The 26,385-nt window shown below is 39.1% G+C and overlaps 1 protein-coding gene across 1 annotated transcript; it reads right to left on the minus strand.

Moving 5' to 3' along the window:
* Positions 1–1,399: 1,399 nt before the first annotated feature.
* On the minus strand, positions 1,400–25,965 carry LOC139708661 (uncharacterized). The gene is made up of 25 exons (XM_071620596.1): positions 25,773–25,965; positions 22,291–22,321; positions 19,574–19,690; positions 18,842–18,959; positions 18,302–18,367; positions 18,044–18,109; positions 17,268–17,409; positions 16,640–16,679; positions 15,555–15,705; positions 14,797–14,907; positions 14,041–14,087; positions 13,256–13,460; positions 12,473–12,534; positions 11,528–11,587; positions 10,822–10,933; positions 9,443–9,601; positions 9,044–9,088; positions 7,698–8,759; positions 6,700–6,822; positions 6,138–6,255; positions 4,976–5,129; positions 4,579–4,641; positions 3,688–3,760; positions 2,761–2,814; positions 1,400–1,585 (listed from the first exon to the last, which is right to left on the minus strand). The coding sequence occupies exons 1-25, from the start codon at positions 25,963–25,965 to the stop codon at positions 1,400–1,402; spliced, it is 3,558 nt and encodes a 1,185-aa protein (XP_071476697.1).
* Between the last annotated feature and the right edge of the window lie 420 nt (positions 25,966–26,385).

Raw genomic sequence — 26,385 nt, forward strand, 5'->3', positions numbered from 1 at the left:
TCCAGTTACAACGAAGTAAAAATTCAGGCCGCAACATTATCTGCTCTATGTATTTCTATTGTTTATTTGTTTGGTTATGACGAAATTTCGATATAACGAAAGGAAACTGCCGGTCCCGAGGACTTCGTTATAACGGGAGTCCACTGTACATGGCCCAAATCTCTAGGCTAGTCATACTTGCTTATCTCAAATTTGCAAATGAGTAAGTGCAGGTAATGCCTGCATATCAACACTAAAAGGCCTTACGACAGTGAATGGCCAGCTACTGCCTAGTCATAAATGCCCAGACTCATAGGCCCTAATTCACGAAGGTACACGTGTAGTACAATCTTTGTCCATGGACAAAGACTAGTTTTGTGTGGGGAGCCAAGTGTCGCATGGCCTATTTCGTTACAAAATCGGTCATTTCGTTGACAAAATGACCATGTCGTTATATTTTATGATCATTTTGTTGACGAAATGTTAACATTTCGTAAAGAAATGAACATTTCATTGACGAAATGACTGATTTCGTAACGAAATAGGCCATGCGACACTTGGCGCCCCATACAAAACTAAAAACGGTCTTTGTCCATGGTTTAAACCATGGAAAAAGACTGTACCACCTTCGTGAATTCGGGCCACAGTGGATGCAATTGCCATGATACGTAACATTGCTTATCTGAGTCCTGTCATGTATCACTGTTGATATGTTCCTCAGATATGACATAAAATGGCTGTCCCAGGTGTGAGACAGTCACTACCCATGCATGTCAAAGATCTTGCCTCACCCCTAGCAAAGAGCAGGATGCAAACCCCGTGAAGTAGTGCACCCCACGTACACAAAGGAAAATGGGTGGGACTAAACAACCCCTTGTTGGCTACTCCAGGTAACTAACAGTCAACAAGCAGTATCAACCAGGGCATGTATGTGGTGCCATATTATGCATACGAAGACGAAGATCCCTGTCTGATTGTAGATTGATGATATTCCCATCCCTTTATCTGTAGTTATTTCTTTTTTTAGAACATCATATCTCCCACACAACTGACTATCACTAACGATTATCGTTGCTTGTTCAGACCAGACTACAGGCAGAGAAAGAAAAAAATAAATACTTATCCAGCACCATGTGATGACTGTGTTCTTGTGAATGGCATGGCATTATTTCTTTCTCCCCACCCTACTGCATTTTTCAACAGTGCAGCTTGGTGCAGATCATTCAGGCCAGATCCACGGCTATTAAAGGATAAACCATCCTATTTGTGCCCTTGGTTGTCACTCAGTGACACATAGCAAAACACTTTCACTATTTTACGCCCCATGTGCTGTCACATTGCTGCTTGTTCAGAGGGAGATTCAAACTGAAAATCACCCTTAAACAATTGCGACTTCTTTTTTTATCCTGAATCAATTCTTTCAGAACATCACATCTTCTTCATCCTCGGCTTGCTGCACCTTGCCGCGGCCTTGTTTGTAGAGGCTGGATTCCATGCCGGTCTTGCTCTTAGCCATGAGGGGCTTCATGGCTGCCTGAAGGCTTGGGTAGAGGCGTGGGAAGAGAAGCTCCTGTCCAGCCAGCAGCTGCTTCACCCGGTGACGCTCCTGTTGACAGAGGACAGAATTAGCTGTGGTCGTTTCTTAACCCTAACTAGGCCGGGGGGGGGGGGGGGGGGGGGGGGGGGGCCTCGGAGGCCCCCCCCTCGACGTTCCGCGCGATGTATCGCAATCGCAAAAAGCTATCGCCGCGACGTTTCATGACTATTTTCTTTCGAGTCTCCCGCATCTTTTGACACCAAATTTGCGACGCCCGGGCTCGCGGTTCCGAAGTTACCCATAAATATGCACATGCATGTCAGACCAAAAATTGCTCAAAAACGTGAATTCGAGTACAATTTCAATGCAAACTGTGCTTAAAGGCAAATTTCATAAAAGCATGATTGTTTTGGTGTTTTATGGATTAAAATCAATGAATAACATATTTTCTTGTTCGGAGCGATGTCGCGGACAAATTTCATCGAAAAAACAATGAAAAACATAACGTCAAAAAAACAGAGAAATACATAAGAAATTCCAAAAAATAATAAAATACTTAAGATTTTTTTCTGATATCACAATTTTTTTTATTACATTTGCTAAGGACACTTAAAAGAATATTTACACAAAAAAATGTGCCTGTTTTGAGCTTTATTTTGTGATTTATACCAAATAGTCTGATTTTATGCATCATCATGCATAAATTAGCATAATTTACGATAAATGATGATTTTTTTTGAAAAAAATAACTTCATGGTATTTTAGATTACATCAGAGGCAATGTGTGTGCCAATTTTCGTCCCCCCCCTCTATCAACTACCTTAAATAGCCCGGCCTAGTTAGGGTTAAAGGGGAAACACGCCTTGAAGATTAGTTTGTGGAAACGGAAGCAGAAAGATGGTGTTTCACAAAGCTGTTCTTAAAAATACGAACAACTTACGAGCAACTGGTGATCAGTTGTGATGTGCTATACTTATCAGAATTTCAATAATTCAGCACAAGAATTGATCACCAGTTGCTCGTAAGTCGTTCGTAACTTTACGAACAGCTTTATGAAACACCTCCCTGGAGAGAGAAAGTTTGAGCAAATTCTGAGAACTCGACATGCTGCATCTGTTCATGCTTCAAGGTCATTTGCACAAGACCTGCACCTACAATGCAAACTTTTGGTGGATACTGAAAGGGTTTACAAGCTGTGTTTCCTATTTTTCTAACAAAGGCACACCAATAAAACAGCTACTTACCTTTGGTGCCTCGAAACAGGCCGGGCAATTTTCTGGAATGACTGGAAGTTTGGCCTGAAAAGAAAGTTATGATTCGAGAGGAGCAGACATTAGCAATCTCTAAAATCAACATTCACTATCTGTGCTTCCAGAAATAAAGACCATCACCAAATGCAATTAGCATGCAGTGATGGACTCACTGCAAAAACACATATGACTTTGTATGCTGTATACTGCCTATATTTCATGAGTTATTCAATTTTGTGAATTTCGCGAGTCAGGTGCTATTTCAGAATTTAAAACATGCAAAAATATCAACTCTGAATACAACATGCACATGAACATTTCTCTGTCTATTGCTGTACTCCATTAGTCTCATGAATTAACCACTTGCAAAATTGTTGGGAAGCCCAGATTTGTGAAAAATCTGGACTCACTAAACATATGTTTTAGCGTATGCAGTATTTCAGACCGAATGTCTCGAGACCCAGAGGGACAGGTGGATGGTAATGTTGTTTTAACCCGTTCCATACGGAATTCTGAAATTCCCATAGACTTAATACACAGGCCGCCAGGTTCCCGTAGGAAATGGGTTAACTCTTCAATATCTACTGGCACTATTCACTTCACGAGATGTCCATGTGATCCTGATATCTTGGTCTTCAGGGGGTTAACAGTAATCTAATGCTGAAATCTGTCCCTAAGGCAGGACATTCTGTGCAGGTACTGTGTGCAGAAGAAGCACAAAGCCAATGGCGTTAGGCACATACATGCCCAGCAATCACTGCAATATCCTAATACTTCTGCAGGATGCTTTATATGCTGCAGGTGGTGAGCTGTGATTCTAACACTCTACAAACTGTGTCCCCAAGGAACAGAAAATTGATGTACGAAAGAGTGCTTGGGAGAATAGAACAAGCACACAGTGCACAGGAAAATCCATCTCACCTGTTCTGCAAAGTCTCGCAAGTCTTTCTCCCTGACGTAGACAAAGGGTCGTATCACTCTCAGGTCACCTTCTCTGTTGCAAAACAAACGGTAGCAAACAGAAGCGACATTAAAACAAAAAAAACTTCGACATGACTCTAAGCATCGTAATAAAAATATGCAGAGTACACCATATACCATTACAGTGCACCTTTTCAAAGTGAGATAAACAGCACCGATAAAACAGCAATGCATGAACATTAGGTGTGTCTCTCCATGTCACAAGCAACCCCAGTGGTGCCATGGCATTGTGTAGGGTAAGATAATAATAATGCTACTTTTAAAGGTACAAGTGTATTAGCTAATTCCTTTTTTTCTGTTTTTCTGTCTTTAAGAGGACATGCAGGAAGTGTTCTTCTTGCTGATGTGTCATATTGTAGAAAATATAAAACAGACTCATCTCTACACAAGGGAGAACGATAAGATATCTGTCACTCACATCTTTACATCTGGGGGGCATTTCATGAAGGAACTTGTCGGATAAAATGTCCGACAAGTTAATTACATCCGACAAGTTCAGAGAAATCAGCCAATCAGACTTAAGAATTTCTCAAAACTTGTCGGATATAATTGACTGGTCAGATATTTCATCCGACAAGACCTTTCATGAAACGCTCCCCTGGTGTCATTGCCATGCTAATTTTCACCATTCTTTTCATACACACATGTATGTTGTAACTGTGTTTCATGTGTGAAAGGAGTTGCAATATTTTGCTTCAACACTTCACAATAGTGTCATGGCAAGAGCAATATCCAAAACATCAAAACATGCTCTGTACAATTTGGTAAAGTATGAAAGCCTAACAGCAAAAGGTCGCCTTAAAGTCTCATTTGATAGAAACGAGAACCTACTTCACAGAGTAGTTGGCTTTCATAGTCCTCAGAAGTCCATTGTGAAATACTGACATCAGGAAGCTGTGAAGGAGAGAAAACCACCACAATTAGAATTAGCACTGTAATATCATGTCAGTGAGATACTGAAAGGACTTATTATGGTAATGGCAAAAACAAAACAAAAAAGAAGAAAAAAGGTATGTGCAATATCTACGACTACAGATCTTTACGGAATCGCTCAAACAACATATCCCCATGACATTCAATGCACTTTATAAAACTCAAAATAAAAAAAGCAAGAAATCAACCACTATTAATGACTTTGCAAACAAAGGCCAAGGTCTTAGGATACCAAGCATATCAATCATTTTTTCTGCAGCCTTAAAAGCAGACAATCAAATAAATGGTATATCACCTCTCTGCCAAGTCATCCAAATGTTGGCCCATGGCCAGGACATTGTAACCCTCCCTGCGTGCACAGGCGTAGAGGCGGCCGCGCTTCATGCGGGAGCAGAAGCTACAGATGGAGTCGCAGCCGTCTGGTAGATTAGCAGCCTGCTCTATGATGCCTGGTGGTGGGAAAAAAAAATGGAGGCCCAAATTCACAAAGGTGGCTCAAATTCAGTCCATGGATTTATGCAAATTTTGACTGCATAAATGTGTATAACATATCATGTTACTATACCAATGGACATTTAATCATGAATGTATGCTAACATACGAATGTGCAAACTATGCCTAATCTAAGCATGTCATTTAGTCCATAGAATCAATTTGAACCAACAATTTGATTTAAACTACCTTTCTGAATTCTGGTCAGAATTCTTCTTCCTCTTTTTTTCTACTTATTTCATCAAACCCATCCATTTCAAAACTACTTTTTATTTGGCATTTTTTTCTTCTTCTTCTTTTGGTGGGAAGTATTTCCTAAAAATAGTTCAAATATTAGAAAGATATTTTGCATGACGGGGAGGGGGTTGGGTAAATAATAATATGAATCAAAACCAGTTTAACAAATATGCAAGACATATCCAACAGGAGGGTAGAGTGCGCAATGTCATATCTGCATGATAATGAAAACCACTGGGGCTTTTGTCTTCATGCTCACCGTTTAAAATCTTACACTGACAACAACTTTTACATATCACAGACATATACACTTTTTTTATACAAATATTATTCACTACTTTTCCCTTATTTTTCCGAGGAATCATCTGCAAAACAGATGAAAATCACATAACATACATTGTAGTCTCAAATATTGTAAGTCAAAGAGACACTAACTGTGTGCCAACTCTAACTCAAGCCAAAGGTGATGACTGCTTTCATTTCACTCAATTCCCTCTTTCAGTTTTTTCATCGAAAGTAAGTATCTAACATAAACTGCGACATCAATTCTCAAGCCATCCTATGCAACACAGTGTTGGGGTATTGAGAATCTGGCAACTACTACAAACAAAATTCAGTATTCAAACAAGCTCAGTTAAAAAATACATTGCTGATATTGTCATTGGCATAATCATGACCTGAGTACCAAAAAATCTACGAAGGGATTGATGTGAGCTCATGAATCTTACACTGCTCTTCATAGAAGTAAGGTAGCCCCAGCTTGGTCAAATAGCCCTTGAGAGGACTGGGGTCAAATGAAGGTGTCTGAGGGTCAATGGTCACAGCTCCAAGGTCAAAGTTGATTCCCTGTCATGACACAAAATAACAAATGGAACTTATACAAAATTTGTACTCGCTATCAACAACAATTACTTTCAATAACTTTGACATCAAGTTGATTCTAAAAATGTCACTTCAATTACTACTCAAGCAAGATATCAATATAGCATGTGTCATAAATGTCTGGTGAGGAAGTTTTCATGATGAAGTGAACGTCAAAATAAACAGTTGTAAATGATGATTTTGAGTGATACTAGTAGAATACCATAAAACTTGCTATCTTTGTAATGACATATTATATACTGGTAATTCAACACAAGGGAAGTACACTGACTTCATGCTTGACAAATGCTGCCCAAATGCAAACATATCCCTAAAAGTAATGATCCTGCATAGCATGATAGCATTCGCGCAAGACAGTAAAAGTAAATTTGGAAAGATATCAAAGAGGAAGCTGAAGAAGATTCTGACCTTCTTTCTGGCGACAAACTGGTACTGCCTGAGGGTGTGTAGAAGGGAGAGACTGTCCTTACCCCCAGACAGACAAACCAAGACTCGGTCTCCATCACGTAACATGTTGTACTCTTCCAGAGCCTGTTGGCATGGAGACATGAATACTGTGACGATACCGTCAATGAGACCAACATGCGGAGCGACTACCAAGAGAACAAGAACTTCTCAAAATGTGTAGATATCATTAAAACAATTACTGTAAAACCAGAAATTTTTGCATACTGAAACTTTCGCAAAATTTTGGGAGGAGCCAAGATTCACAAAAGTGTTTGTCTACATGATGATTTGAATGCCACTGACGATTCACAAAAATGTTATGCCTCAAAAAAGGCCGTCGGCACCAATTCGTGAAAGTTTCATGCCCGTATGTTTCTGGTTTTACAGTAGCAAACGCTGTCTCGATTAGCTTCATGATGATGTGTGAAGTCTGGATGCAAGGGGATATTTTGGAAGCAAAGAGACGCCCCATGCATAACTGAATGGCTTTTTATCATCTGGTGCCCGACCTGTCAAACAATTATACACAGTTAGATTTGCTCATGTGGAATTACCTGTTCACTGTGCTACATTGTCACTTTCCACTCCAGTTCCACTCCCTTTGAATAAATGAACACCTTACTGACATGCATTGAATTGACATCACACAGGTAATATGAGGGACAAAGTTTCAGCCAATTCATATCAAAAATGTAACTCAGTTGTTGAAATGCAAGGGCTTTCTGTTCGCAGAAATGCCACAATACAAGGTTGCATTTAATCATACTATGAGATATCTGATTCTGGAGAACCAAGGGATTTTTGACATGGGTAAACTTTGAAGAAATTGGGCAGACAATAATGTTGGAAAAAAAAGGTGTGAGAGTATAACACGCACCACACTGTCAGTGATGTGTAAAGAAAAGTTATGCCCCGTAATTTGTCAATTAAACACATTTGAAGTTGACTGCTATACATACCTGCAGTGTGGGCTTGAATATCTTTTTGGGAGGCACCTTGAATTTCACAGCCTGCACGTCTCTTCCACTCTGCCCAAGCTCTGTGGAAGTCTGGATTCTACCTTGCTTCTGACATAGCTTATCTCTTTTGGATGCATCAGAACTACTTTGGTCATTACTTTCCAAATTCTGTTCACAGCTCTCTGACTCCAGACCAGTTTGTTTCTGACATGGCAGGCAAGCATTGGTGCTGCTGGGGCCTGCAACGATTTTTGAACACTCCTCTTGACTGGTTCCACTTGTCACACACTCGCGCCCCTCTGGGACTGTGCTGCCCTCTTTGTCACGTGATAGGATATTCACAGCTTGTCTTCTAGTATCTTGAGAGCAGTTACCGTCAGAGAATGTTTGGGGACAGCTTTCTGGGGAGCTTGTTTCGAGAGGATCTTCCTCGCATCTATCTTCTGCACTGCTGTTCAACAATTGTTCTTTCTCTGTTGCATGGCAACTTGGGACATTTGAATCATGTCCACACGGCGATGATACAGTGGAGTCCCTGACTGATTCTCCTCCATTTTCAGACAGATCACATGACTCGGGTGACGGGTCCTCCGAGGCACCAAATCCTTCATTGACGCTGTCTATAAACAGCTGTGTGTTATTACTCTTCCTGCTACCATCAACTCTAGTCCTGTCATCTAATCCATCACTCGACCGATGACCACTGCCTCTTTCGGCTGCCACGGCAACGGAGGACAAGTTCTGCTCCTGCAGCACACCACAGTCTGCAGTGTTGAATGCATTACAGCCATTGCACAAAGGTTCTCTGTCCTGAATCACACCAGACCTGGCTGAGCTTGATTGCACGGGAGGCTGGACATTGCTCAAAGCATCTCTCCTTTTCTGCAGTTCTGATTGGTCCAATGGGTAGGTTGGGGGTTCAAAGGGCAAAGGTTGTGTTGGTACTCTCTGCTCGTTCTTGGACTTGAGGATGTCGCTGGCCTCGCTCGGTAGCATGAACCATCTCAGGCGTGATGCTTCCTCATCAAAGAGAAGTGTTTGGTCGGGCAGGGGAATGTGACTCTGGAAGAAGACAATGAAAAATGTGTGACTTTCGCATGCTAACAATCACTGACACCTCTCAAACAAATTGATGATTAAACCCCCCCCCCCCAAAAAAAAAAAAAAAAAAAAAAGTTTGTCCTTTTGACCCATATTGTGTTAGGCTGTGAAAGTGTGAAAGGATCCACAACATTACTCAAACTATACACACACAAACAAACAAAAAACCAACAACTCAGAATGAATTCATTTTCAAGTCCTCGAAAACTGGACAAAAAAAAAGATAATCTTGGAAAATATCTCACCTTCTCTGCTTTCTTGAATATGTCTGCTGCTAATTCCAAACAGTGCTATATAGGAAGGGAACACACAAAAACACAAATCACGACAGACATTAGAAGCAGGCACGCTATTGAAAAACTTGAAAAAAAAAATACTGAGAAGACAACAGTTACACAAGTATTACTCACATGGTACAATTCATATGACAAAAGGAAAATCCAATAGTTTACAAGTATGTAACAACAATTCTTGAAGGTACATAATTATGGCTGTAATTGTTATTCATATTGCATAAGCTGCTCTATCCTGCTTACACAAGGATAGGCATATGAAGGGATAACCACCTCCCTCCCCACCCCCCCCCCCCCCCCCCGAAAAAAAATAAATAAAAATGACAGGGTCATTATCTCATTGATGCTTACTGTGTAATTCTCTGGCAGGGGACCTTTTGTTTTGACCTTTGTCACTGCCGGGTAGGTCATGTGACCTGAGGAGTAGGAAATGGAGCCCAGCCAGCGTCGATCTTGAAACACCTGGTGGTTTCGCTGCTTCCACTCTCCGGTCTCTGGGTTGAATATGTACTGTGAGCAGCAAAAACCAGCAAGAAATGGCTCTCTTACAATGGTAGGGCAATGTACAGTACAGAGTAAAAAATTTGCATTTAACCCGTTGAGGACAGACTGATTTTACTACAACACACATTTCCCATAGACCCCTGCCCGAGTAAATTCGGGACTTGTCCTCAACGGGTTGATGTAATCTGTCACACAGAAGAAAAGTTGACAATGCCCACATAAATTTGAGAAAGTTGTAGCAGTTAAAAGCTACAAAGTCAGTTCCCCTGAGAGAAACATTTATTTTTGTCTTGTGTGCCAAAGTGTAGACCCCCTGTGGGCCACATTATTCTCAGATGATAATGCATGAGCACTTTTGGAAAACATTTTTTTTTTTTTTTCAGTCATGTAACTTTTTACAGAAGCACTCATGCTAGAAATTCAATACAGCAAAATTGTTGAGAAATTTGCAAGCTTTGCTGCGAACATTAATTTCATGACAAAACTATGGCTTCGACATTTTCAATGTACAGTGACATACTGTATACACAGAATATTTTGCAAGGTTTTTATTTTCGCGAATTTTGTGAGTTAGGTGCTATTCATGAAATTAAAGACACGCGAAAATATTGACTCTGATCTTGATGTGAATGTGACGTACGCGTGTACACTTCTGCGTTCAGTACGGGGACTCTACAATCACGAATTTAACCACTCGCGAAATCGTCGGGAAATTCTGATTCGCGAAAATTTAGACTCGCGATATATATGGCGTATACAGTAGTTTAATTCATTGATTGGCTCGTGCATGGTCGTGTGCTTGAGCAATATATGCAAAGTTAGCAAGTCATTGACTGTGTTGGGCAAGCAAACATGGCACACACAGAGTTAATAAGATGTTTGATGTTTCAAATGCATATGAATCAAAAGTATGTCTGATGGTCTTCTGCAATGAAGGTGTATTCCAGAAGAGACAGAAATAATACATCATTCTGCAAGTCACGAATGCACACACTCATTTATTCTTTTAGAAAAACAGGGAACGCCATTAAAAAAAAACCAAGAAAAACAACTCCCTGAATCCAATGCCAGTCAATTACACTCTTTCTAGTCTTAACAATAGATTCACTCAACTTCACAAAACACCTGCATGCAAATTCTGATAGGTATTTTGTGCTCTGATATGAAAGATATGAATAAATACCAAAGTTTTACACTTTGTTTAAAATAATATCACCCAATGTTACCTGAGGAAGAAGTTTCCATCCATGCTCTGCTACCATGGCAACTGCCTCCACTACAAAGTTGCTCTCTTCTTCACTCATGAAGAATGGGATGTTGAGGCGGGCAAACCCAGGCCTGCAAACAACACAAACTATACTGCTGAAACACCAATCTCATTCCACTGACAAATTAGGAGAGAAAGACAGCTATGATGACATCCAAACTGTATCATAAGTTCCAGCAATATAAACTATTTGATACTGAGCATGCATCACCATTCATGATAAAATTGCTATCTGTAAGTCTCTTGCATCACTAGCGATAGCATATAGTAAATCAAGATTTCTCTTTATGTTTCCATAAGGTTAGCCTAATGAAGAACCAATTTTTACCCACTCTCTGGAATTTACTTGTCAGACAAAGGTTCAGAGGGCCGACTGTTATCATGTGATTGGTAGAAACAATTCTGAAAGTGGATTCAAGGTGGTATTGCCAGAGACGGAGTGTCAGCCATTGGACTGCCGTCTATTCTTGCACAATAACATCTAGATAGAGCATCTCAATGTAGAGGTACAGTGTAGTTTTGTCAAATGGTACACTGTAGATATGATCTGAAGCGTAACAATTATTAGTTATTTGCTATACAACAGAAAACATGTCACACATGCCCCCAATCCTGAAATGTATGGTAATACCAAGAAAATGGAAGCAAAACAGGAAAATATTCACCTCAAAATTTCTCTCTCTGAGTACTCGCTATATCTCCTCAGATGAATCCTGTCCAGTCGACTGTAGATAAGATTGCAAAAAACAAACAAACAAACACGCAAACAATCAACATGCACAGTCTTTGTAACATGTGCGTCCACACCCATTTGAATAATTTATACTCAGTTGTTGGTTCCTTCAATGTCTTTGCTTGTTAGTAATGTTGTACTGTTATACTGTTCACCATGTGGCTTCTCTTTGTCTTTAATAAATTGAGGAAAAGAACACCAAAAAGATATATTTTGTACCTGAAGAGTACATGTACCAATACATCAGTACCACATGCATGATATTATCAAACCCGACTGTAGCAGACAGAGCATATTTTCACAAATGTAACTGAAATATAGAAAGCGATGAAGTTCATATATGTAATATCAGTGATGGAAACAATTATTCAGTGTATCTAAAAAATATTTTGTGAGAATATCTCATAATTTCGACAAACATTTTGTAACAGCCTAAAAATGATATTGCTACAATTGAGGATTACAACTCAGTATCTTACTCCAAATACGAGTATGGAGTGAAGCAAAGAGTATCAAGGAAGTGATATATGATTGCAGTTGCCAAAGCTGAATCTTACCATATTAGCTGCATACTTTATGATGTTTTTATTCTCACAAAATCAATGAGTCGCTTGACATTTGCAAAATTAATGACATGTTAAAAATATTTCCTCCTGTAACACAAGTGCATTGTGAAATGTCTCCAAGATTGGATATTGCTAACTTCTCATAATACTTCTTGGTCATTCCATCAATGTGGTTTTCAATCACCAGTTTAGCAACTCAGTGTCATAGAAGTCCCAATTCATGAAATAATATACTCAAGATATACACCTGGTATGTCGCATACAGTATTACAAAGCTATTTGCAACTTGTCAGATTATCCCCCTGGCTTACCTATCTTCCAGCAACATGGATTCAATCTGCTCAGCCGTGTTCTCATCTATACCTAGGAGATCCTACAAAATAAACAGAAACAATATAAAACAAAACATTTATGATGAGTGGGGTGTGTGATACAGTTGATGTACTACACAAATTTCAACATTTTTCTTCTTCTTCTTTCTTTCTGATTCTACCTCCATTTCAGGATTCTGTGAGTACAGCACATGAAATCAATAACACAAGTATTTACTGACATATCTCTGCTTTGCTGTTGTTACTGGTGAACTTCACCAGTGTAAAGAACTAATGTAGCTTACCAGTGACATGTGACTGTTCAAGTAATACAATCTTTTCTTGAGTTCTGGTGAAAGTGGCATCTGCTGATGTCAAACCCCTGTAGTGTTGTTCAAATATGACATGGTTATGGAGGTTTGAAAAGTAGATGGTGTTTTGTATAGTGTGGTGTAAAGTGTCAGCGTAGGATGCCATGGTGTAAATGGTGTTGCCCATTTACTTGTAAGATGCTTGGATAGTGCGGATTAATGTATGGTTTAAAGTGTTTTGACAGTATTGTCCAGTGTCTGGTTAGAGAATGGCATGATCAGTATTGTTTCGTTACATACAGGTGTAGCAACGCTTTGGTATGAGATCACAATGAATGCCTATATAATGTACTCTTTAACAAATGATCCAAGTGTCACTGCAAAATGTTAGAGTACAGAATGTCGACACATAGAGTGTAAAGTGTAAATGTTGGTATCTTGGAATGCATGACATCATCCCCCACTCTCTCACCTGGGCATAGGGACCAGCGCAGGCACACCCGCCCCTCGCCTGGATCCCAAACAGGTCGTTCAGGAGGGCACAGGTGAAGTTGTGATGGAGGAAGTGTCCAGTGCGGGGATGCCTGACCAGGAAGGAGATGATTGGTAGGCGTGGCTGGGAGGTGGGGCCCAGGATGACCAGGTTGGAGGAGGACCGGAGCCGCCCCAGCATTGATCTGTGCATGAAATGTTTAGGAATCATTGAATCATTGAATCCATGCATCCATCATATTGTAAGTCTGAGATGTGCTTTTGATGAATCTGAAACACAACGAGACCCGAGATGTGCACAAAATGCAATGTCAAGCTTTGCTTACGATAAAAACAAACTATTTCCTTAGTCAAATGAAATTGTGAACAGTAATGAATAAAAAAAACAACAACAATGGCTATGATTATAAACTATTCCTTTGGATAGCTGATATGTTTAAAGAAAGAGAAAGTATACATTAAAATATCCAAAACATCATGCTTCTTTATTTTCTTTTGCATGGTACAGCAGTCATCAAGAGAGCAGAAACCACAACACTTCTGACTTTAAGGGAGGTTCAATTTTGCAGACTCCCCTGCAATGTATGTACAGATGTAGCATCATAGTCAGAACTCAGAGACAGACTTCAACAGCTGGCTTGCACAAACACTGCAGACGAAATTCATGTGTTGAATGTACTGGAAAGCAGGGAAATCTTACGCTGTGACTGACATGCGGACAGAATGTCCACCTAACTTTATTCGTATCAAGTTGCTTCTACTTACTTGCAGATTTCATGCTCCCTCTTCATGATCATGTCTGGTCCAATAGCCTTTGCGACAAAAAAAAAAAAAAGAAATAAAAAAAATGAATCACAATGACATTAAGTAAGGTGGTGGGTAAAGACAATTTTACTCTTTGCAATGAAGGGAAACACACAGAAGCTGATTATAAGGCTTTACAGCAGACATAACAAAAGTATCAAAAGAGGAGAAATTCACATGAATTCAAATAATATCATTATAGCACACTGATTTGCACTAACTCGAAAGAAAATGAAAGCCACTACATAAGTAATGCAAGAATGGCAAAAAACTGTTTAAACTGTACAAGACATATATTTCATGAGTACAAATTTTGCACATTGGAACTTGTAAGATAATGTCACAAATGATTGAATTAACAATTGACAACCACAGTGCATATCATTCTTTTTCTGGAGAAAATTGTGTGACTTCCCTTCTCGGATTACGATATCCAGTGCATTTGCATTATGGGAGGGAATATGCTCGCGAGCTGCTGATTTTCACAAATACAAGTCCACTCACAAAATTCATTTATCAAAAAACAGTGCAAAATGAGCTCTGTATACAGTACATTATAATATACATATTTGACGATGAGCTGATGTATTTTGTATAATCAAATTTACCTCTTCTAGATTTCTTCATCTCACAAACCGAGTAAACCACTCTCTCATTTGTAAACCTCTCTAAATGTCCTCAATTTAACCTCTGCATTTACCCACACTGGAGACTGACCTCCTTGAGCTGAAAGACCAGCCCCGCCCTGATTGCTCCAACCATCGATGGAGTCCCACCCTCCTCTCTCATCTCAACCTGCTTGAGGTATCGGTGACTCTCTCTCCTCACCTGTAAAGGCATGACACATCATTTCCATCAAGATATCTCGGCGATGTTTCATGAAAGTGGTCAGCACTGACAAGTTGTCAGTCTCTGACAGTCACCATATAGTAACAGTCAGTGATTAGACTGTCTCAACCGATCGAAACCAAGGATTTTACTGAAATTGCCAGAGATTGACAACTTTCATGAAACGGTGCCCTAAGTATTACTTCTAGAACATCCAATCAAACATTAAACAACAGAATTCATGACGATGAATGGCAATATGTACTCATAAATTTTGTTTACAAACCCTCAAAAATCCTACTGATACAGCCATTACTACATTCATATTGCATACCACTTAACACCAAGAGCATGGAGATTTAATAACAACAAGAGATTAAACTGAATTTGAGATGTGATATACTTAAAGGGGAATTTACCCCAAATAAATAAATGGATTCAGTGACCTTAGCAATATTAGCAGAATACATTAGTGAAGGGTAGATCTTGTGTGGACAAATTCCAACAACTCAAAACTCATTTGAGATTATAACTTTTTCCCATATAAACAAAAAAAAGTTAATCAGTCATCCTGGATTGGGTGGAAATGTTATCACATACATTCAACAACAACAACAAAAAAAAAAAAAAAAAAGAGAGAAACTTACAAAGAAGACGCTACCACCGCCTCCCCCTGTCGGTCTAGGGTTGACAAAGAGAGATTTCTTGGCCACAAGGATACCTGGTGTCTCCACCCCGCCCACAAACTTGTGAGGAGAGAGGAAGATGGCATCCTTGTGGGCCACTGACTGGGAGGAGCTGAAATCAATCAGAGGGGAATTAATGACTATCAAAAACAGTCACAAGACATGGGAATTGATATACTATATCTCCTCAGTGACATATGGATGAATATCATACTGAATGGCATGAATAAACAAGTGAGCATATGATTTATTGAAATGATGACATTTGAATGGGCCCAGGAATAAAAAAGAAATTATGCATACATAAAAAATGACTGATTATATAAATGACTGTATAGATTTTAAAAATGTGATATAATGAACACTGAAGAATTAATCATATATGAATGTTCAGATTAACACCATCATACAAGATAAAAGATGAGATACTAGATGAACAAGGACACAGTACACAATGGACATGCAGCCAGTTAAAATCAGAAATGGTGTTATCAATTGTATTGAATGGAGAGGAAAATTGAACAGATTTCTGTTGCCCACAACAGAGTGATTTTCTTGAATACTTGATGTTTGTATGCAGACTGGTTAAAATGCATAGCTATGGGTGTTGGGACATCTTGGAAACAAACTTCCACACAGATTTCATCCACAATTAAATACATAAATTCAGTATTGCCATTTCTGTTCTAATGACATGAGTTTGGACATGTTGCATCATCACATTTTCAGGTGCCCATTTCATTAACACAGCTGCAAATATCACAAGTTATGATTATTACTGCAGTTGCTATAGCAACAACTCACCGCTGATTGGTTACTTTGTAGCTACTGCCATACTGAGTGCAATCATGGCAGCTTACATTACTTTGCAAAACATCTGTTATCTCTATGAAATGGGCCCCTGCAAAGACATGTATGTATGTATCTGGTTCTTTGAATATCTTTTTTTCAAAATCATATTCACTTGAAATTATATCTCTTTTCTATAGGTGAGCAGTTGCACAACACGTTTTCAAAAACATTGGAGAAACATCAACAGTACATACCCCGAGACCACTGGGTTCATGTCAACCTTTACATAGGGACCTGTTGGAATACATATTTCAAAAGACTAATTAACATTTTTATGATATGAATGCTTTAAATTAATATCATACATGTAATGGGGAAAAATCTGACCTCTTTCACAAAAGTTGAAACGTATTATAGATATGTCCCCTATTCTGAACATCACAGTGAATAAGAAAAATTTGATAATCATAACCAAGAAATGAACTACTTCTAGGACACCACAAACATAAACAATACACAGCCTTAATTAATTAGTATTTCTAGCTTTGAATAAATGATTCCCGGTAGACACATAGCAACATATGTATTCACAGTTATGCAGAAACATTACGTGACAATTCAACCTTTCCATCTTACAGTAATGGAAAGATGCTGTAAGCATGCAGCAAAAGAAATTCTCTTGAAACATTTCAACTCACTGAAATAAACAGTACGGAAATAATTTGTAATGGTCAATATTATTTAATTTTTGCTAATATAGCCATTAGTGCATGAAATATTTTGTAAAACTGAATGAGCCCAGGAAAAGGGGCAATTCCCACATAGCACTGACTCATTGTGTTTAGCTGACCAATGCCATGAGAATAGAATGAAAACGCTCACCAGCTGTGGCATAATCCCAGAAGGCGAGGGCCTTGTGGCGATGGAGGATGGTCGTCACGGCAACTGTATCCACCAGGATGCCCGTCACATTTGACGCTGCTGAAAAACAGCCAATCATTTGCCGCCCAGAGGCCGCCCATTTCTGAGTGCAGTGTAAAAGTCAAAACATATCAATGAATTGAGCAAGCAGCTGTCAGATTGCCATTGTTCAGCGGTAGTTTCTCTGGTAAGAGGTCAGTTCCAGAAAAAATATGCCCAGAATATTAAAACAAAATACAGAAATCCCACCACAACGGCAGTATCTTCCTTGCAAGTATTAGGTCTGGGAGTCAAGAAGCCTTCTTACAACCAAAATGATGAGCTTCTCATGGTGAAGACTTTTCCAGAGAGCATGGATTCAGAGCCACTGGATAACATTCACAAATAGTTGAAATCACAGACGCATGCAATTACTATACCCTTTTATTTCATATCAACATTTCTATCAGACATTGTACAGGACTGAAATATAGTTTACATGAATGCACATCAAATAATCTTACCAAACATTTTGCTTTGTTTAGGAATGTGCATATTTTTTCCCCACAAAAAATCAAGTGATTGCTATCGGAAGGTCACATTCAATTGCTCCTTAAGTACCAAAAGAGATCACATAACAAACATCTGCCATCTTGTCTCAGCTTATTGATGCAAATTGCACAACTTCAGCTCTCAAAATTGAGTGATTGTACAGAAAAAAAAAAAGAATGAACCGGAAATAATGGCATTATACTCACTTGAAGCTCTGCTTCGAAGGTCTTGGTGTCAACTGAGCCTTCTGAATCTTCAGGTATCCTCACTATCTGTTTTGGGGTATTTACACAAAAAGAAGAAATGATTCAATACCTTGGCTTAATGTTCATAATCACATGCCACAGGGCAATATATATCAAGTACCATCTAAGCAAGCAAGTCATTGAAGACATGAATATTACATGATTAGATTTAGAAATGACAGATTCAAACATTGCACGTACATAAATGTGAATGCTCACCTGGGCACCTGTCTCTCTCCATGGTAACAAGTTTGAATGATGCTCATAGGGTCCCACAAAGACAATCTGTTAAAAGTGAGAAAAAAAAATGAAGCTGACAAAATGAGTTTTAATCCATCTGAATCAAACGATCAGAGTGACATTTTTCAATGAATGTAAAAATATACACAGCAATATCTTTTATCTAGAAAATCTACATACCTAGACATTGCAACCATATACAAAAGTGCTGACTTTGTTGTTTTGTTCTTTAAAAACATTTACTGCCACTTAGAGACTACCTTTTTTACTTTGCATCTAATGTTTCTTTTTAATCTTGGAGATTCACTAAATGCAGTGTAAAGACTTGCAGTGTCAATACTACAGGAAATATTGTTATTTCACAAACTAGATTAGAAACAATAACAACACACAGTGTCCTCATAGAGACCTACAACAGGAGGATGTCAAAATAACAGTACTGGTACCTTACATGCATAAATTGTATCATCGAGTAAATTTATTTTTCAAATGAAAAACTTTGATTGGAGTTCTAATTACTGGTGGTTTTTGCAGCTGGAGAGCATTGACCAGTTTGTGGACTGCGGCTGTGCAGCCAGTGCCGGTGAAGATAACAGCATCATGCTCACTGGCATTCACAGCATTGCGGACTATGTCCCTGCAATAACAGAGAGATGAGGCAGAATATTTGAAGCCTATATTCAACTTCCTGTTGCAAGATTTGAAAGAGTCCATATTGAATATCCCCTTCACAGTCTGGTAACAACAACAACAACAAAATAAAAAAGCAACATAGGTTCATCATTTCGTCACTCATCACTGATAGTGAAATCATTACATAATTATTCTAAGAACTAATATCTTTGACAGCAATGAACTACGGTCAACTGTACCAAAACAAAAAGAACCAAAAAAAGAAAAAGGTGCAATTGCTAGTTTCTGTTAATAATTCAATCTCTAGCTTGAAACTTTAAATATGTTCAATCTTAAAAAAAAAAATTAACTTAAGTAATGGTCTCGTCTGATGCCATTTATGCTGATATGCATGATACAAATCACAACATGAATTTTCCACACAGTTTGGAATATTATTCTAAGTTTAATCTTGATCTTAAACCATGATAGTAATAGTATTTAAAAACCAAAGTTTTCTTGTAAACCCCCTCTCGAAAATATGATCATTTGTACTTCCACACTCAAGCAATAATCTGCATTATAGGAAGAAGAATGAAACATCCATATAACAGAAAGCATGTGCATTTCAATGCTTACCTAGCTTCATGTCTGAAAAGAGTTGTCTGTAAGGAGGTGACTGAGGTAGTGGTGTGCGTGTTGCCATAAGTTGGCAGGACCTCATTCCTGATGAAGTCCTCTATAAACTGAAGGGATCTAAAAACAAAAGGAAAACAAAGCAGAAACAAGAAAAAGAAACTAACAACTTTATGCTGTGATGACTGATGTGATCAGAAGCCATGGTGGAATCTTAAGGAATAAGATATCAATATAGTGCAGAACTAGGCATTGTACATCTGTGAGAACAAAAGGTGAATAAGAATGGGAGTAAAACACTTGCTGGTATCATTTACAATTGTAGTTTACAACATATTTTACATTTGCATTAAGCAGTGTATGGATTAATCATCTGAAAATTGTATGTTTTAAAGGACAAGTTCACCTTCATAGACATGTAGATTGAGTGAATGCAGCAATATTAGTAGAACAAATCAGTAAGAGTTTGAGGAAAATTGGACAATCCGTTCAAAAGTTAAAAATATTTTAAGTATCTGCGCAGTCACTGCTGGAAGAAAAGACTACTACAGTGTATGATGTCACATGCGTACAACTATATAAGGAAAATAAAAAGAGAATGTCACAAAACTTTAAGTTTTGAATAAATTGCACATTTCTTCGACTTGCTACTGACGTATGATAAGGGTAATATTATTCCCCCTGCCTTCTGAAAGAGAGAAGTTGAGTGTTCTTTTGTTATGCGAGAAAAATGGAAATATGTTGAATTTTCTTTATTCTTTCTTTATATCGTTGTACTCATGTGACATCACAAGCTATAGTAGTCTTTTCTTCCAGCCATAACTGAGCAGAAACTTCAAAAATTCATTACTTTTTAACAGATTGTCCGATTTTGCTCAAACTCTCACTGATGTGTTCTACTAATATTGCTGCATTCACTCAACCCACATGTCTATGGAGGTGAACTTGTCCTTTAACTGGAGACAGAATGTCATGAATTATATACTCTGGGTACTCCCAGTCTTCCTTTATGCTTAGAGCAGCAAGAGTCTATCTACCCTACCTTTAAACAAACCAATCAAGTTTATTTCTATAAGGCAAACATCCAAACTTTATTTGCATAATTTTTGTCACCTTTTACTACATAACTTCAAAATCAAAGGAAAATCACTGCTCATTTCTAGCTCCATCTTCACAAAATAAAATAAGGGAAGTCAAGTGAGCAGATATATCTGCTAAGATGCATTCTTATCATCATTTAACTTGATATCGATTACAATACATTTCAGGAACCTCATAGCACAATCAAGAAAGTCATCCTAATGTGGGGGAGGAAAGGGTAACCAGCCTGCCTCTTTCAAGAGCCAGGAATTTTTCATTTTGGAGGGAGAGTAAATTTTGACACAATTTCAGGCATTTCTTTGGGTTAGGTCAAGAATGATAGACCGCTTGTCTCGCTCTCTTAATGTAAGAGATATTTTTGTACATTGCAATATTTTCACTTCATTATGACGGCAGACCATTTCACCAACTTGGCAAGTGCATGAAAGTCTTTTAAAAACAAGTTACCTAACACAAAAAGAAAAACTAGAAATGTCGCTATGGCGACTGATGCCTCCGCCATAATGCATGATTCTCCCAATAGGTGTATAGTACAATGTCTTCGCAATGTCTGATGACAGTTTCACATAACTGGCAAAACACTGAAATGACAGGTTTGTCAGAAATATCTTGAATATTCACTTTCCTTGAACTAGGTTTGCTATAATTGCCTATCAAAGAGTGCAGGTATATGTATTTGGGGAATTGAGGATTTTTACTTGACTTCTGACAGACCCTTTTATAAGTTTGTAAATGAAGGAAATAGTAAAATTTTGAAGAGTTGACCTTGACCTTTGACCCCCTGACTATTGACCCATGACCTCTAAATTCCCTAGATAATCCCTGCCAGTCAGTACATGCGTATGTACCAAGTTCCATGAAGATACATTGAACCATTTGCGAGAAAAGTAAAAGTGTAACATTTTCACCTGACCTTTGACCTTTGACCTTTTGACATGAAACTCTCCCTGGAGAATCTCTATGCAGCTGTACATGTCTACACTAAGTTTCAAGAAAATACCTTCGGGCATTGCATGGATATGGGGGAAATACAATGTAGCAACATTTGTAGCATTTGACCTTGACCTTTTGACCTTTGACCTCTTGCCAATGTCACTGAAATCTACTCAACTAATTGCCCCATCATACATCATCCTTGGACCACATTTGGTGAAAGCTGCTTCATCCAGTTTTGAGTTATCAGGTAAACTGATAAATTTCAGGATTTGACCTTGACCTTTGACCTTTGACCTTTGACCTCTGTCTGATTTCATTCAAAAATCAATCAAGCAATTGTCCCACCATACATCATCATTGGACAAAGTTTGGTGAAATTTGCTTGATCCAGTCTTGAGTTATCGCGTAAACAGATACAATTTCATGATTTGACCTTGACCTTTGACCTTTGAACTTTGGCCGATTTCTCCCAAAATCTACTCAAGTGATTGCCCCATCATACTTAATACTTGGACCAAGTTTGGTAAAATTCCAGTCAATATTACTCAAGTTATCGCGTAAACGAATGCGGACGGACGGACGGACAACCCGAAAACATAATGCCTCCGGCACCACTTCGTGGCGGAGGCATAAAAAATATCAAATAGCATGTTATGTCAACAGTTACCAAATTTTCCACTTACTTGCCAGAGGCTGTATAGTCGCAGTATGTAACTGTAGGATAACAAGAAATAAAAACAGTCATTACATAGGAAAGAACCTATCATTTGTGTCTTAGATTGCAAATGGAAATTTTAAAAAAAGTACATAAGGCTGCCTGGAGAGCATTAAAAGGAAGGCTCATTGTCATATCATTTCAAACATGGATTGGAAATGCAGCTGAAATCATGTGACTTTACAACAAGTCCTTCAGCACTAAACAGTGAGCAATTAATCACGAATACAGCATAGAATTAGAGCAAGTACAGCAACATACAAGTACAACTGCAATCATTTAAAGTCAGCATACACAGCAGTTAAATGCAAAACAATTAAACACATAAAGATCATAAACAAGACACTTATGACAACGCTGCACACTGGCACTAGTCTGACGGTCCCTGACCAGTAAAAATCACTGTCAGACTAGAACTTTTTTTCAGGAATGGACCTGTAAAAACTGAGTACCTACTGGTCTAACAAACAGGTCGGACCAGTAGAAAAAATGGGTTAGTGTGCAGTCCTGCTAATGATGATATTAAGATGGCCATAAAAATCCAGCCTTTGCCTTTTAATTCTCACAAGTGAATAAGGTGGTTTGATGACACCACACATTTGTGACAGTAAACTTCACTTTGTGGAAAACCAGATGTGAACACCAAAACAGGCTGGAGTTATGCAACTAGGAATAGGATGTACATAACAGAGTCATGAATAAGCTAGACATTGGGCACCTCACCAGCTCCAACATGTGCCTCGCTCGCGATTTCTTATTATCTCCTGGACCTTCTTTGTGCATATTTTGTATTTCTGCTATTGTACACTGTATCTGACTTGTACCTCGCTCGGGTGATCATGCAACTCTCCAGAAGTTTTATGCCGCAGACATTGTTTTCTTTGTTTTTTTTTTTTTATTCTTCGATGTTTATATTTCATAAATTGTTAATTCATAAATCATTAATTCATAAATTGTCATTCCTTTCAATTGTAAATATCAAATGAAGTAAGAATTAATCTCACATCAGCATCTGGGAATCTATACCCTATAATCAATGCTTCTATGTAGATTCCTCATATTTCACATGTTTAATTGTCTTAATGCTGTACTTGACAATTTATCCATGCATTGGTATTGTTATGTTTATGGTTTACTTAGAACTATTTATTTGTTGAAATGTGGAAAATGGAACAATGAAAACAAACAAGACATTGATTCATCACAAGATTTCATCGCATAATTTGTTTGAAATGTTCAATTTAGATATTTAACAGTACAATATAAAATTTGACCAACATTTGTCGATTTTCTCATTGTCATCCACTTGCTACAACTGTGTATGGTGAATTGTGGGTACCGGTATGAATTGTGATTCTGGTGCACGGACACGATGAGTCGATGTGAAAGACGTCGATTAAATTTATTCCATTTTTACACCTCACTAAAGGATAACTTTTTTGAGATGCTAACTTGGAAGTCTATTTTCAAAAAATCTGAGTGAATAATGCACTTGTCAATGTAATGACTCACCCCACTACCCCCGGACATGGGTGCGTCATTTCCTTGTTTGGTCCGTCAAATTTGTGACCCAGGTGTTCGTCATTTTACCAGCTTTGTCCGTCAAATTGTTGACCGAGGGGTGCGTCAAAATCCCATCAATGTCGGTCAAAATTTTGACCGAGGGGTGCGTCATGGTACGTCACTTGGCTATGGAAAATAACACGCATTATTTTGAACCATGGGGTGCGTCATGGTACGTTACTTGGCTATGGAAAACTGCACGCATTTTTGCACGCTACCGCGCGTCCCGGATACACGTACCGCGAGTGAAATTACAGTGAGCGCTTTCCTGCGGCAAGTGAAAATCAAAGACGGGAAGCGTTTTGGAATAAGAGGAAAAAATGCTTGCCAGAATCTGGCAAGCAAAGAATTTAAAAGCCACCCTTTCCCCTTACATTTTCCCTCCAACAAACCCATGAAATCATGCATACTCAATCTCAAACCAGGGACTGTTCAGCGATGTAACAACTTAGTTCAATCTTTCCTGTCGAAACGGCAGCAGAACTGCCTGCCGCATGCTATTTTCTGCTCGATTGCGGGATAGCCCGACCAGCTGGCCAGACGTGCGCGCGCGCGACGCTGTTAGCTGTGCGAATAAGATCTCTACGTACCGCGACTAGGCTGTAGTTACGCAGTACTCGAGCGGGAATATGAATGCCGTGGCGTGGTGTGTACCTACCTGCGCTGCAGCAGTATGCATCCACCGCACTAGCAATGGCCGCGCACACACAGCGCATTCTGCACACATGGGAACATGTGATTGTCATGTATGGATTGCATGCACAGAATACATACTACTGTTCGGAATATCGTAGCAGCAGCGTGATGTACGGTGAATGACAATACGGTGCTTACATGTTAAGGGAAACTTGCCAAAACTTTTACAAATTATGTGTACGAACCAAAAGAAAATGAAATTGCTTGAATAAAACGTATGCAAAAATCGTTTCAGTATTTACGGGGGTGCGTCAAATGTATCAAGGATGTCCGTCACAAAAGTGACCGAGGTGTGCGTCACTTTCAACGTGTTGTCCGTCAAAAAAGTGACTGTGGTGTTCGTCACTTGCAGCGTTATGTCCGTCAAAAAAGTGACTGTGGTGTCCGTCAAAAACCCCGTGTGGTCAGTCAAAAAATGACCATGACGCACCCATGTCCGGGGGTAGTGGGGTGCGTCATTACATTGACAAGTGCATAATTAATATATATAATTTTACAAAATTCGTAATGTTCAGGAATTTGTTAACGACGGGACCCCGCCCCCCCCCCCCCCCCGACTCCAGTGCGCTAGACCTTATTTATGCCTAAATTTATATGGCTGAAATTTAATCTTCTGAGCATAGAATTCAGAGCCTCAAAAAATTAATTTAGTGCCTGGTCAGTCGCCGCTGATGATCCAGTATCCACTCTCCTACCTAACATTAGTAATCGTTAGATCTAACAAGTTTAAATTTACATGAGGCAGATCCAGTTTGGCACATAAATTTACATGTAAATTGACGTTAGTTACCCATGATGGCAAGGGCCCTGATTTATAAAGAGTTAACATTGATTATAAAGTTGATTTCAACTGTAAGTCTATAGCAGCCTGTGTGGTAAGGAAATTTAAAATCGATTTTATCTTTTGATAAAACGGGGCCCAGGGGGGCATTTCATGAAGCATTTTGTCCGACAAAGTTGTCAGACAAATTTGCTCTCAGCCAATCAGATGCAAGGATTTCAGTAGCTTGTAACAGTTTGTCAGAAAAATATCCGACCAAAACGCTTCACGAAATACCCCCCTGGTCATGATCAGGCGCGAGCGCCAGGCCCGGGCCCGGGCCCGGGCCCGGGCGGCCTCGGCCCGGCGCGGCGCCGGCGCGCCCACACCATCATACCACGCAAGCAGTTGTTTCGTTGTTTCACACATACCTTTGCGACGGCCGTATGGACCTGAAAACGTCGAATCACTTCCAATGACGTTGCTGTCTAGATAAGCCATAAAGTTGTTGAATTCATCTTCGCTGAATTCTGTGCTACGACCGCCTCGACGTTGGTTGTCGCCGGGAATTGTGTAAAATTCTCTTTTGCCTAACGATTGTGAGTTCGCACAGGGCGCAGCCATATTGCTATCTGTGGAGCTCGTTCGTCAAGGAGTTTAGTTTAGCAATAATTATTAATCTCATGTGATATCAAAATATGATTTAAAACATTAAAAAATATTTATAAAAACTTAAATTATTTATAATAAATTATCTATGGGAAATAAATACATGAAAAGTGTAAATTATTTTACTTTTATTTTAGCCTCATCGGCATTTTACTCGAGCTTGCAATGGTTTACTGACATTGCGCAAGAGACCGAAGCTGAGGAAATCGAGAGCGAGCAGAGCAGAGGAAGGAGCTCGAGCAGCCACCGCTATGCGCTAGCCAGTCTCCCCGGCCCGCCCCGCGCGCCCGGTCAACGGCACACTACCAGCTACCAGCGGGCCCAGCTAACTCAGCAGCTCAGATATACCTTGTATCTTGGTGAGTATACAGTATT

Source organism: Diadema antillarum, unplaced genomic scaffold, assembly GCF_040938485.1.
Source record: "Diadema antillarum isolate AM-2024a unplaced genomic scaffold, OU_Dant_1.0 seq00001365_RagTag, whole genome shotgun sequence".
In the NCBI taxonomy this organism is placed as follows: Eukaryota; Metazoa; Echinodermata; class Echinoidea; order Diadematoida; family Diadematidae; genus Diadema; species Diadema antillarum.